At 42.5% G+C, this 12,691-nt stretch overlaps 1 protein-coding gene across 9 annotated transcripts in view; it reads right to left on the bottom strand.

Annotated features, from left to right (window-relative positions):
* Positions 1–12,691, bottom strand: part of TDP1 (tyrosyl-DNA phosphodiesterase 1) — a 91,551-nt gene that overhangs the window by 77,168 nt on the left and 1,692 nt on the right. For 8 of the 9 annotated variants that reach the window (XM_054449871.2, XM_054449874.2, XM_054449876.2 and 5 more), the window contains 3 exons: positions 5,632–6,197; positions 3,100–3,143; positions 1,865–1,920 (listed from right to left, as the gene is read on the bottom strand). In XM_054449871.2, the coding sequence (XP_054305846.2) occupies positions 1,865–1,920; positions 3,100–3,143; positions 5,632–6,190 (659 nt within the window). In that variant the 5' untranslated portion in view covers positions 6,191–6,197. Of the gene's footprint in view, positions 1–1,864; positions 1,921–3,099; positions 3,144–5,631; positions 6,198–7,926; positions 8,003–12,691 lie in introns of those variants that run through there. The other variant, XM_063651979.1, reaches the window with a different exon arrangement.

Here is a 12,691-nt window from a genome sequence, read left to right as displayed (position 1 = left end):
CAAGGGGATGAAGAGAGAAGGACACTTTCGTCCCTTTAGTTACTGAGAGTCCAGTGGATACTGTATTAGTGTGCCAGGGCCTCCAAAACAAAGCACCACAAACTGGGAGGCTTAGACAACAGAAATATATCGTCTCTCAGGTCTGGAGGCCAGAAGTCCAAGATCAAGGTGCTGGCAGGATTGGTTCCTGAGGCTGTGAGGCGTATGTGTTCCAAGCCTCTCTCCCAGCTTCTGGGAGCTTGGCTTGTAAATGGCGTTCTGTGTCTTTACATGGTCTTATCTCTGTCTCTGCACCCAAATTTCTCTTTTTATAAGGACACTAGTCATACTGGATTAATGTCCATCCTAATGCCTTCATTTTATCTTGATTACCTTTGTAAAGGCTCTATCTCCAAATAAGATCACATTCTGAGGTACTGAGGCTTAGGATTCCAACAGATCTTTCTTGGGGGCGAGATAATTTACCTCATAACAGATACAAAGGAACTGCAGTCTGCACTTTGCCAACACTCTAATGGGGTGACAGTTTGATTTCAAGGTCTTTAAGAAAAGGGAGGAAGAACAGAAAATGCCAATGTGACACCCAAGGATACTACTGCCAGGAGGAGCTAAGGCAGAAACTGCTTGTTGCCTCCAGACAGCCATTCTCGCCTCCTTCCCTAACAAAAGGCTAATTCAGGAAAAGGTGTGCTAAGCTAAAAGACATTTCTAGCCTCTTTTAGACCTGGTTAGCATGCAGCTGAGCTCTGCTCAATGAAATAGATGCAGGTGTTGTGTGGGACTTCCAGGAAGGCTGCTTAGACGGGCATAGCTAGAATGTGGGCCTTTTTGTCCTTTTCCTCCTTTCCCCTTCCTGCTACCTGGAATAGACGAGTAAGCTGGAGCTCTAGCTGCCATACTGGGCCACGAGGTGACTCTGAAAACTGAAGTCATATACAAGGATGGTGGAACAGAAAGGGTAGGTGGATAAGTTTCCGAGAACCCTGGTGCTCCCATCTAGACCATAAATGTTTACCATATGAATGTGTCAGGCTGGAAACAGTTTGTCTTATTTAAGCCATTGTTATTTTGAATATTCTTTTACATGCAGCTAAAACTAATTCTGTGTGTTACAGGTCAAAAAAAAAAAAAAGCCCCAAGTGCCAAAGCTGCTTGAAAAATTTTAACAGCATTTTATCTACTGTTAATGTCAAAGGTTTCCACAATCTGATGCCCTAAATGTACCAAGAATTTTGAGGACCCTGACAATCATTTTTTCTTGTGTGTTTTCCTCCATCCTACTTGCTGTTATGGGAATCTGCCCCATAAATGTGTTAGAAATAGGGAGGGGTGGCACCTCACTGTGTGATGCCCTATTTGGTCTGTATTGCCTAACAAGAGGCTGATGAAGTGCAGGCAGAAGGCAGAACTAAAAATCCATCACCTCCAGAGCCTAGATAAGGGAAGGCCACAGATATAGCCTCCTTTCCTCATCTCAGAAACACAAAGGGATCCTCAAAACAGAACAGCATTGATGTGCTACAGAAAGCATGGCACGTTGGCCACATGTTGGCACATTCAAAGATCTAGAAGGTATGTGGAGATGGTATTTTCCTTCATATTAAGACTGGACATGAAGTTCTGTTATTTGAGTTAAAGCCTGTCCTTATCTATTTCCTGAAAGAGCACAGAGGAAAATGCTAAAATCCATAAAAAGAATGTGTAGGATTAAATAGATCAAAGAATGCTGTTTTCCGAATATAACAATGTCTGTGTGATTTCAACGGTTTCAAAAGAAAAACTCAAAAGATGAGTGGCTTTCACCTGAGAAATACAAATCTTAGGTGTCAGTTTATAGTGTTGTCTGTCACCCTGAGGAACTCACCTGAACTCTGGTGGATACTGTTTTACAAGCCAGTCCACATCAAAGCAGTAGTTAAACTAGATGGGAGAAAAGAAGAGTAACTAAGCCATGGGTAATTCTGCCAAACAGTTCATAAGGAGAATTGTTTAGTTATTACATTTAAGGAAACTCTAAAATAGTGATACACTACATGTATTATTTATAAACCTGGAGGGTTATGCTGCAATACTAACAAACCTATAATTTATCTTAAATGCATGGTTAAAAGAACCTAAATGGAGCCAAGTACATGAGATAACAGGTTCCCAGGAAATTATCTCTGCATGTTTTGGCAGCATCTGTACTTGTCCTCAGGGTGTTATTACATTATGTCTAATGGCCCTGAGATTAATTTAAATAAAAGGACTTATAAATTTATCCCTTTTCCCCTAGGTGATTATAAAAAGACAGATACTGGAGACAAAGATCTCAGGACTTTCAGAAAAGAACATTTCCTTTCAGGCTAACTTATTAGCTAGCTTTGTACACAGCCACCTGGGACCAGACATTCACTAGGCTTCTAACAATTACATCTTAAATGCAAGTACTGTACTGGTCTTACCCGTGGAGGCTCCTCCCCACACCTGGGTAATCCTGGACTTAGTAACTCAATCGAGCTAACAGAGCATTTGCAAATGCTCCCCACCTTCCAAATGGAAACCAGGACTTTCAATGCCAAACCAAACATAAAGGAAGCCTGCCTTTCTTCAGGGACAGGGCCCTTTGTTTGGACCATTTACTTGCGGGTCTGGACCATTACATGATTTATCAAGACAAAGGGACCAGCTCAGTCAGGAAAGAGCCACTGAACATGAAAATTCACATTTTTCTAAATTAAATCAAACTTGACTTGTCCTTCACTACTCTATCCATACCTCACCATTCTATGCACCCGAGTTAACTCAGTCCCATGAGTTAATCAGTATCCCCAAAAGAAGTGTCCCATTCTAGTCTTTCAAGCTGGAATGTCCAAAGTGACTTCTTGGCCAGCGGAGCCTGACTTCAGTCAAATGCTCTCCTGATAGTGACATCCCCATTCTATGTTGATGGCCATGGATCCCATTACTGTGGCACTTGAGCCAGCCTCCGGGTATGTGCCATCTCAGTCTTTGAACGGGACTGAGAACCCCAAACTACACCTCTCATATTTTCTTATGGAGTTGTTTAATTACTTGTCACTTTCACCCAAAGAAAAAACAGCTTAAAGGTATACTCACCTGAGCTGAAGAAACAAGTGTCCCAAATAAAGGAGATAAAATATCTGAGAAAACAAAACATATATCAAATTCACACTCACAAAAATCCTCTAGTCATAATAATCACTACTAACTCATTCAACAGTCACCGACAATCAAGATCTGACTCAGAACACAGTAAGCTAAACAGTTACTACAAAGTCAGACTTTAATGTTTCATAAAATTCAAAAAAAATTTCCCTATGGTATTTAATATTTATCATATATTCTTTTATAAAACAATGCAAAACTAAAATCTACAACTTCAGTACTGAATGATTGATCAAGTTTAGAAACTCAATATGGACAATAAAGATACATATTCTTTTCAGATCTCTGAACTTCTACCTCCTCCAAGTACCCATTCAAGTCCCTCTCCAGGAAATCTGCCAACTCAAGACTAGAAAAACTTTCTAGAAAGATTTTATAAACCTGGACAGTTTAGAAAGACTTTCCAGAAAGACTGGAAAGCACTTGTGGCCTGTGAACGAAAGGACAGAGGCACTCACAATTCTAAACTCACATTCCTGGTGTTCCTGGTCATCTCTAGGGAAGTCCCACTTTGTACCCATTCAAGCTTTATGTTAGATAGGTTGGAAAGCTCACTTCTCAAACCATACCACGAGAGGAAGTACACGATCATCATGACCTTCCATTACAACAGCCACACCTGTGGAGACCTGTTAGATATCAGGCAGCATTCTTGGCACTTCCCATATATTACTTACTCCTCATATCCATTTTCTAGGTGGGGTCTGTTATTTCTATTTTATATAGGAGAAGCCTTCTTAGGAGGCTGCCCACAGACACACAGCTAGGAAGGGGTAGAGTCGGGGTTTGAACCTAGGCTGTCTGGCTCCAGCACCTTCGCTCATACCCACTAAACTGCCTCTGAGAATTAAGACTGGGCTCATTCATTTGGCAAATATTTACTGAGTGCCTCCTATCTTCTGGACATTGAGCTAGATGCTGGGGTAGAAAGATTTTCAGAGAACAACAACAAAAAAATCGTAAGGAAGTTTCTACCTTATTGGGAGAGTTGCAGAGATAAACTGCAAATATTCTTCCATTTGCCCGCACCAGCATGTATTTCTACCCTTCTAAATTTTGCCTATCTTTCAAAGGCCTTTTGAAGTCCCCCTTCCTCCATGAGATCTTCTCAACCATCTACAATTATGGCACATGGTAGAGTGCTATAGCAAACAGCATGGATTCTGATGCCAGAATGTCATTACCAGCTCTATGACCTTGGGCACTTTTCTAAAGTGCAGATGCATCACTTATCCAAGGAATACAACTGTAACATCTACTCATAAGACTGACCTGAGGATTAAAGGAGAAAATATATGTAAGAGCTCCTATCATGTTACCACAATATCTTGGTGCTAATAGCCAGTTATTTTATTATATAGAGCAAAACTTGGCAAAATTCTCTAAGTATTTGTCAGTCTGTCTCAAACAAACAAAAAACTTGACAAAGTACCAAGATAAGAGATTCTCAAAAAGAAAACCTGTAGAACCTGTAGAACACTCTACAGTATGGAACACTCCAACATGTATACATCACACACAATATACAATTATATACTGGATATATATACAAAAAAAAAAACACTGCTGACAGTGAACATTACTATTCTTAAATATGGGACAGGAAAAAATCTGAAATAAGGGTAATAATGTTTATTGTATCTGCCATGTGAATATATTACACTGGTCACTTCATATATTTATTTGCTCCCATTTTTCTGCATTTCCAGTTTAAAGATGAGCAAACAAATTCAGAGAATGTTAGATCCTGTGTTAACAATCCATACAGCAAATGAGTGGTGAGGCCAGAAAGCAGATTCTAGAGCTCCTGCTATTCCCCCTGCAGATGCTCCCTGAAGAATAAGGAGAGCAAACTAAGGCCATCTTTTGATCCATAACTGAAACATCTATTTGCACTCAGGCACTATTTTGTTTTTTCTTCTTCTTCTTCTTCACCAGGAACTAAAACCAGGCTTTTAAGCAGTGGTTCTCAAATTTGACTGGGCAGTAGAATCCCCTGAAGGGCTCGTGAAAACACAGACTGCAGGATCTCACCCTCAGAGTCCAATTTAATGAATCGGGAATGGGGCCCAATAATTTGCATTTTTAACAAGTTGCAGGTGATGCTGAGGCTGCTGGTCCAGGGCCCATGGAGAACTACTACTGTTGTCAAGTATTTGCTACCTTGTTGATAAACTGTTACTCATCAAGCTTAATCTTAAAAAGTTAAATAATGCTACAACATTGTGCTAAGTGATACAAGGGGTTGAGCTACAGGGTTTTGAGAACACACGCTCTGCCTGAGTTAAGTAAACAGTCTGCTGTTATACTAATGCACTTGCCTGTCAAGAATTTTTTTCCTGAAAGTAGTTAAGAACACAAAGAAGAGTTATCAGAAATCATTCTAGGCTGCCCTCCTTGTTTCATGGAGGAGAGACTCCCAAGGGCAATTCAACAGCTCCTTGACACCCAGCATCCTCTTACCTTTGATGTGGAGGGCTCCGGAGTTATACTTTGGCTTAACTCCAGAGACTCTAGTGAGGTAAAACTGGAAGGGGTTCCCTTTATCCAGCATGTCCCAAATGTCCTGGCCCTCCCCTGACGTCTCGTACTCGTCTTCCTCCTCTTTGAGCCTGTGGCAGGTGGGAGGGCCATGATTTTCAGTTCTTTGGGCAGCGCCGTCATTGGGAGCAGAGATGTCTTTCTCCTTTTTGATTACCACTTTCTCAGCCTGCTTCTGCGGCATTTCTGGCTGCAGCTCATCATCACTGCTGGACAGACACCAGCCGAGGTCCTCCTGGGAACCGCTTTTCTGCCTTTTGGGAGGTAAAACTGAATCTGTATTGCTGAATTTCACAGGTGATATTTTCCTCTTGTGTGCAGCTTTCCGGGCCTCGGAACAGGTGTACCTGGGCTCATTTGCTGCTCCTTGCCTGGCACAGGGAAGAGAAGAGGTAGACGGCTTGTCTGGTTTTGGCTTTTCTTCCTCACTTTCATCACTACTAGATATGGTCCACCTCCCATAATCACCTTCCTGAGACATTATACTCCTGGAAATGAAAAAGTGGAAACATCAGCATTTCCCACTCATCAGGGCATTGGCAAAATAACTTTATTGCTCTCAACTTCCCTGTCAGATGAGCTGACACCTTCCAGAGGCTGAACCACCTAACATCAGCTGATTTTTGGGTGTTTATAAGCACATTACCAGAATCCACTATCAGATTCTGCCAAATCACAAGCAAAAGTCCTGGTCACCTTCCTTTTTTTTTTTTTTTTTGAAACAGGGTCTCACTCTGTCACCCAGGCTGAGTGGTGCAGTGGTTCGATCTCAGCTGACTGCAACATCTGCCTCCTGGGCTCAAGCAATCCTCCTGCCTCATCCTCTCAAATAGCTGGAACTATAGGCGCACGCCACCATGTCTGGCTAATTTTTTTTTTTCTTTTTTGGTAGAGACAGGGTTTCACTATTGTTGCCCAGGCTGGCCTTGAACTCCTGGACTCAAGAGATCCACCCACCTCGGCCTTCCAAAGTGCTGGGATTACAAGTATGAGCCACCATGCCCGGCCTTATCTTTCAATCTAAACTTTGTTCTTAGATATCCTAGGAAAGGGGGTTGAAGAATGCATCAAGACAAATGCCAAAATAAAACACACATTCATTCTTGACCCCGAAACTTCCAATAAGCGTTTGGGATTAAGGTCCATTTAATCTATGTTCAAATGCTTAAGGTCAAATTGGAATGTACAAACCTAGCCTTCACCCAAGTACAGGCACCCACAGGACTTCAGTGATTATGTACGTCTTACTTCCCAAAAGACAACCCATTTACCATAAAGCTTAACAAAGTCTTCAAGAGGAATGCCAAATGACCACTTAGATATGTACATTATTTATACGACTTCCATGAGGACCCAGCTAATTATAATTAGTTGGATATAATTGTATCAAGATATAATTATCCTATTGGCTACATCATAAATTTACTAAAATCCGCACAGAAATAACTTGTACTGAAGCAACACACTTTTATTTTTTAAGCCACATAGTCAAATTCTACTTTCTTGTTTTGAGAATAGGAAAGTACACGAAATAGTCACTTTTGGTGTTACCTACAAAATCTCGTCAATCCAGTGGTAAAGGACTATCTAAGTAGACTTTCCAGACAGCTAAAGAACAGTTCCTCAATGTGATACTTTTAACATTTTAGCACAAGACCCAGGGGAAAATTACAAAACTCAACAGTCTGTGCTCAGATTAACAGTATCTTCAAGTTTTTGCTGTTTTAATGAGGCTGAAAAAGATGCATTGAGTGGAGTAAACCAAGATGGTGACACTCCCTTCGCAAAACCTACATTCCCCCCAAAAAGAGAATTCTACATTATTCTACATCAAAAGATTTGCAAATAAATACATATGCATATGTCTCTAGATGAGAACTAAAAATAAAAATCATGGCTAAGGGGACCCCAGAGAAACCTTAAAAACTGAGTTCTGGGCCATGATGGGATGCGAGCTCAGACATGCCTGTTACATCCCCTCCCTTGTGCGGTTTAAACACAACTGACCAGAGATCGTAAGACTGGCAGAATAGATTCTGTGACAATATGACATCAAATCATAAACAAGACCTAAGGCCATGCCAAGCAAGGGTTAAATCACACCCTGCTACCTTTAAAGAATAAACTATGTTCTACCTGCCACAAGATTCTTTTTTCTTCAGCAGCTAAACAAGCACTGGCCTGAAGATAAGTAATATCTAAACAATTGCAGCTCACCTACTGCCAGATGCTTAACCGACCCCTCTGGTTCCACAGGCCATGACTGCAGCTGTCACTGGACAATGGAGTAACTTTCTCCTGAAAAGAAACCACAGACTGGTTCTGACCAGTCCTCAGAGGCTGAGCACTGAGTGCCTTCATGTCCCTCCTTCACCTTTTGACAGAGGGCCTAATTGTAATTCATTCAAACGTTAAGTCTCCATCCCAAAGTGAACACGAGATGCACAAAACACGCAGGTTTGCTCATTACGCATGCACACGTGCCCTCCTCGGTGACTATTCATACCTCCTCCCACACCTGTTGAATACGTATACTTGGCCAACCCATTCAGTATAAATCCCTGTTCTACCCTCTCCTCCCTGGGATGCCATTAAAGGTCTCTGCCTGAGGCTGTGCTTTCCAGCCTGTCAGGCCACACTGCAGGCTATAGCCCTTTATAAGAACTAAGCTCTCCTTTCTAAATGTACAGATCTCATGATTTTTCAGTGGACACAGCAGGGCAGGGCAGGGGAGGGTTGGAAATACTTTAAAGGTAGCTATCCCTTTTCACAATTTCTCTCTTAACCTTTTTCAATTAACTACCAGTCAAGTTAAGCAAGCCTTCTGTAAATTACACATTTCAAGGAGCTTTTATGCAAGAATGCATCAAGACAATAATCTGGCCCATTCTTCATGGCTCTGGGTCACTATTACCCCACCCGGCACAAACACACTATCTCACAGCCAAAGCCTTATGGACGGTAGAGAGGGCTGGGACCACTTGCTCCTGTAATAGTGACCCTAGACTGTCTGGCTCTTTTGAGCCTTCGTATCTGCTTTCTAAAAGTTTCTATTCATTTCTACACTCTGTCCAGCCCACTTCAAGGGGTTGTTAAAACTCATAGCATAGGTATATTTTCCGTAAATTGTTTCTAATCTGCTAAGGGTTAAGAAACTCGATAACCGGGTCTGTAGAACTGTATTGTCATGGTTAAAGGGGTCTGAGTGCCCAGTTTCCTCCATGAAAGAGATTCAGATGGATTTACTACTCAACACCTACTTAAGCAGCTCAGAGGTGTTTTCTTAAATGTTTTTAATCCTTCCGGTTTAAAAAAAAAACAAAAAAAAACCCCTAAAACCTTAGGCTCCTCTGGTGTTCCAGAGTCTAGAAGTTGCCGGATAGAGGTATTTAAGCTGTTACAATTCACTTTGAAGAAACTATTTCAGTGGCTACAGTTTTGTGACTTTGAAGTTATTTAGGAACAAAAGAACCACCTTAGGAAAAACCACTCTCTGAATGTCAGCTCTAGCTTCCTTTGAATTCTACAACAGTTCTAAACCAAGGCAGTGAGTAATAGAATCTTCCATTAGTCCTCAGGCTGTTCTCTAGATACCTTGCCCATTCTAAAACAAGTAGCAGGTCTTAGTTTTTGGTGAGAAAGGATTCAGCTTCCACTCTCAGAAGCAGTTGCAGAATCTTAAGAGGCTATCATAACAAATATGGTTGCCTGCATTATATAAATAAAACCGAATTTCCAAACCCTGAGAATTCTGTAGGTAAAATCCTTAGCAACTCTGTGAATTTAGAGAATTTCAAAGGTTTTTAAGTTTTTATCATTATCTACATTTTCTAAAACCATATGGAAGTGGAATTCCCTCCAACAAAGTAGGACAAGTGGGTAAAAATAAAACAAAGCTTTAAAAAAGAATTTTCTAGAGAACAAAGCCTTTTTTTGGGGTTCTGCTCTATAAAGTTTTGGACCTGCCAAAACTCAAAACTATGCCTGAGTTGCTTATTACCACCTAATACAATTTATTGGGTTACAATTTAGTGCAATAGACTAATTGTGTCTTGTTAAGTGTAGCAGCTTACCAACCTCTTTATGACATCAAGGCTCGTGCCCAGTTGGAAAAGAACTGCTAGTAAACACCAATATCAAACTTTTACTTTGGATAACTGGTTACCAGTAACAGAATTTACTGCCCTCACAGAGGCTCTGGTGCCCAGCATTTCATAGTGCTTTGTAATCAAGTCATACAGTTTTAAGAAATGTAGAACCTGAGAGCTTTCCTTCAATTGTTTATCGTCTGTCTTCCCTGCCTGGGCAGTGCTTGGTACAGCATAAATCTAAAGTCACACTTTTTGTAAGCGGTACTGAAAGAATCAGAATACAATATAGCTGTGTTGATTCTGAATCCTGGCACTCAATCAGGACAGCACAATGTTTCCTAAAGTGGAAGTGATTGGGACCTGACATTATGAAAGTACCTCCCTTTCCATTCCAATCCAAACTCCCTGTTTAAATCAAGAAGAAAGTTGTAGTGTTGTAGAAATGCTTTTAATCTTGATGTTGAACAAATAGCAGGGTCTGGGCTCTTCTGCAGGCACCAACAATTTTGTTTACCATCAATAGAAGGTATCTTATGGCTACGTTATATTTGAAATGCAAAATAAAGTTTATTTTATGTAAAAGAATGATTGGATTCAAACAAAAATATTAAGTATATGATAGTCTATGTGATAGCGGCAGGAGGCAGACAAATCCCTAGGCAGATAGGGGCAGGGCCCCAGTGAAACCCCACCTGCAAACCAAAGACAGTTTAAAGCCTGAAAGCCAAGCTACAAGTGTTGGATAAATCCACGGACTGGACTGATAACCTCTCTTCCCACTTGGCACGCTTTCCTCTGATTAATCCCCACCCTTCACCTACTTTACATATACCTACCTTTCCCTAATTGGTTTTTTACATTGTCATGCCCACCTTTGAGTGGTGCCGTTGTTTTAGCCTTTTTTGTGTACTCACAAACCAACCAGCACACACTCCCCCATTCTGAGCCCATAAAAGCCCCAGACTCAGCCACACCAGTGAACTGCCCACCTTGGGGTCACAGGGCAGGGGCCATCCACTTGGGGTCCTGTCTCTGCTGAGAACTGTCTCATCACTGAGTAAAACTCATCTCTGCCTATTTCCCCTTCAGTTGTCAGCCTAACCTCATTACTCTTGGACGCAGGACAAGAAACTGGGACCCGCTAAACAGCGAGTGCAAATAGAGCTATAACCCTGTAAGCACTCCATTCCGCTGGTGAAGCAATGGGAGAGGGAGCTGCTGGCTGCCACACACCCCCATTCATTGGGCTGCAGATGGCGGGACTAAAAGAGCTGTTAATACATCCCTATTTGCCTGGTGTCTCCAAGTGTTAGGGCACCACTGCATCCCCCTCGTCTGGACACCAGAATCTGCTACCAGAGTCACTTGCCATACGCCCAGGCCATCCACAAGCCCTGCATGGAGCCTGCGACTGGGCCAGCACTTGGAACAGCCAGCCGGGCCTCCAGGCTTGCTCACTCACTCACACACCCACTCCTCTCGGCCTGAGCATAGTGTCCACGGGATCTGGGCGGGGATGAAAGACAAATGCACTCTGCCAGGCTGAGTGGGCAGGGCACCTCCTGCAGCCAGCCCAGGGCTGGAGGTCTCCAGCTGGTGAAGCAGCCCTGAAAAAAATCCTGTGTCATATGTGTTAAGAGAATAAAGCAAACTGGGGAGAAGGCAGGCGAGTGTGAGCGAAATTTGGCAAACACTGCACTAACATGAAAAATCTAAGAAATTTTCCCACCAAATGCTAGCTCAGGACACTGTTAGCACTTTTATTAAGGACTTTAAAACATGTTGTGGATATAAAAGTGTACTCTATTTAGAGCTACTAGTGTTTCCTCACTCCCCACTATACGAGACCCAGCTGCGGCAGTTCTCTTTCACCTCCAGCTGCTCCTTCTCATGGAGCTTAAAGACCATCAGTTGGCCCTGGGAGCCATGCTCCTCAGTTGAGTTCCTGTGTGGCCAGTAATAGGCAAACATGGGCCCTTGTCTCAAACCCAGCCATGACTAGGGAGTAAATGTGCACTTGGGCAGGTTAGTTAACTGCTGAGCCTCAGTTTTTTAGTCTGTAAAATGGATATCATGCTTACCCCCTGGAGTTCATTAATTCAACAACTTACTGGACAGCTACTATGTACCAAAAACAGGGAATGAGGCGTTAACAATATAGTTTCTACCCTAGCAGAGCTAATTTCAGGGCAGAAGAGACAGACCCACACATAAAAATTTTAATAGCCAAGATGAGTTAGACATTCATTACATTGTGTAAGTATGAGACAGAAAAATAGGGGTGGCCTTTGGAATATGCTTAAGAAGTAACATATAAATGAGACCCAGAGGGCCAAAAGGAACCTGCTGTCTAAATGATGGGGTGAAGAGCATTCCCAAGTAGAGGGAACCCAGCCTGCAGAGGTGGGAAAGAGGTCATAAGAAAGGACTTAGGCAAGGCAGGCAGTGGTCCAGGATGAAGCGGGTGAGGGGAGAAGACTTGTTAAAGAAATTAGATTTTATGCTATGAACAATGGGGCCCCACTGAGGGCTTTAAGAAGGGGAGTCCGATTTACATTTATTTTTTTGAGACAGAATCTCGCCCTGCCGCTCAGGCTGGAGTGCAACGGCGCAGTCTCGGCTCACTCCAACCTCTCTGCCTCCCAGGTTCAAGCAATTCTCCCACCTTAGCCTCCCGAGGAGCTAGGATTACAGGCACCCGCCATCACGCTCAGCTAATTTTTCTATTTTTGTAGAGACGGGGTTTCACCATGTTGGCCAGGCTGATCTCAAACTCCTAACCTCAAGTGATTCACCCTCCTCGGCCTCCCAAAGTGCTAGGATGACAGGCGTGAGTTACCGCGCCCGGCCTTCGATTTGCCTTTTTAATACAACTGTGTGCTCCAACTCTG

The sequence above is a fragment of the Pongo pygmaeus genome, chromosome 15 (assembly GCF_028885625.2).
Source record: "Pongo pygmaeus isolate AG05252 chromosome 15, NHGRI_mPonPyg2-v2.0_pri, whole genome shotgun sequence".
Taxonomy (NCBI): domain Eukaryota; kingdom Metazoa; phylum Chordata; class Mammalia; order Primates; family Hominidae; genus Pongo; species Pongo pygmaeus.
Note: the sequence above shows the minus strand (reverse complement) of the source record. Positions and strands in the feature narration are given on the sequence as shown.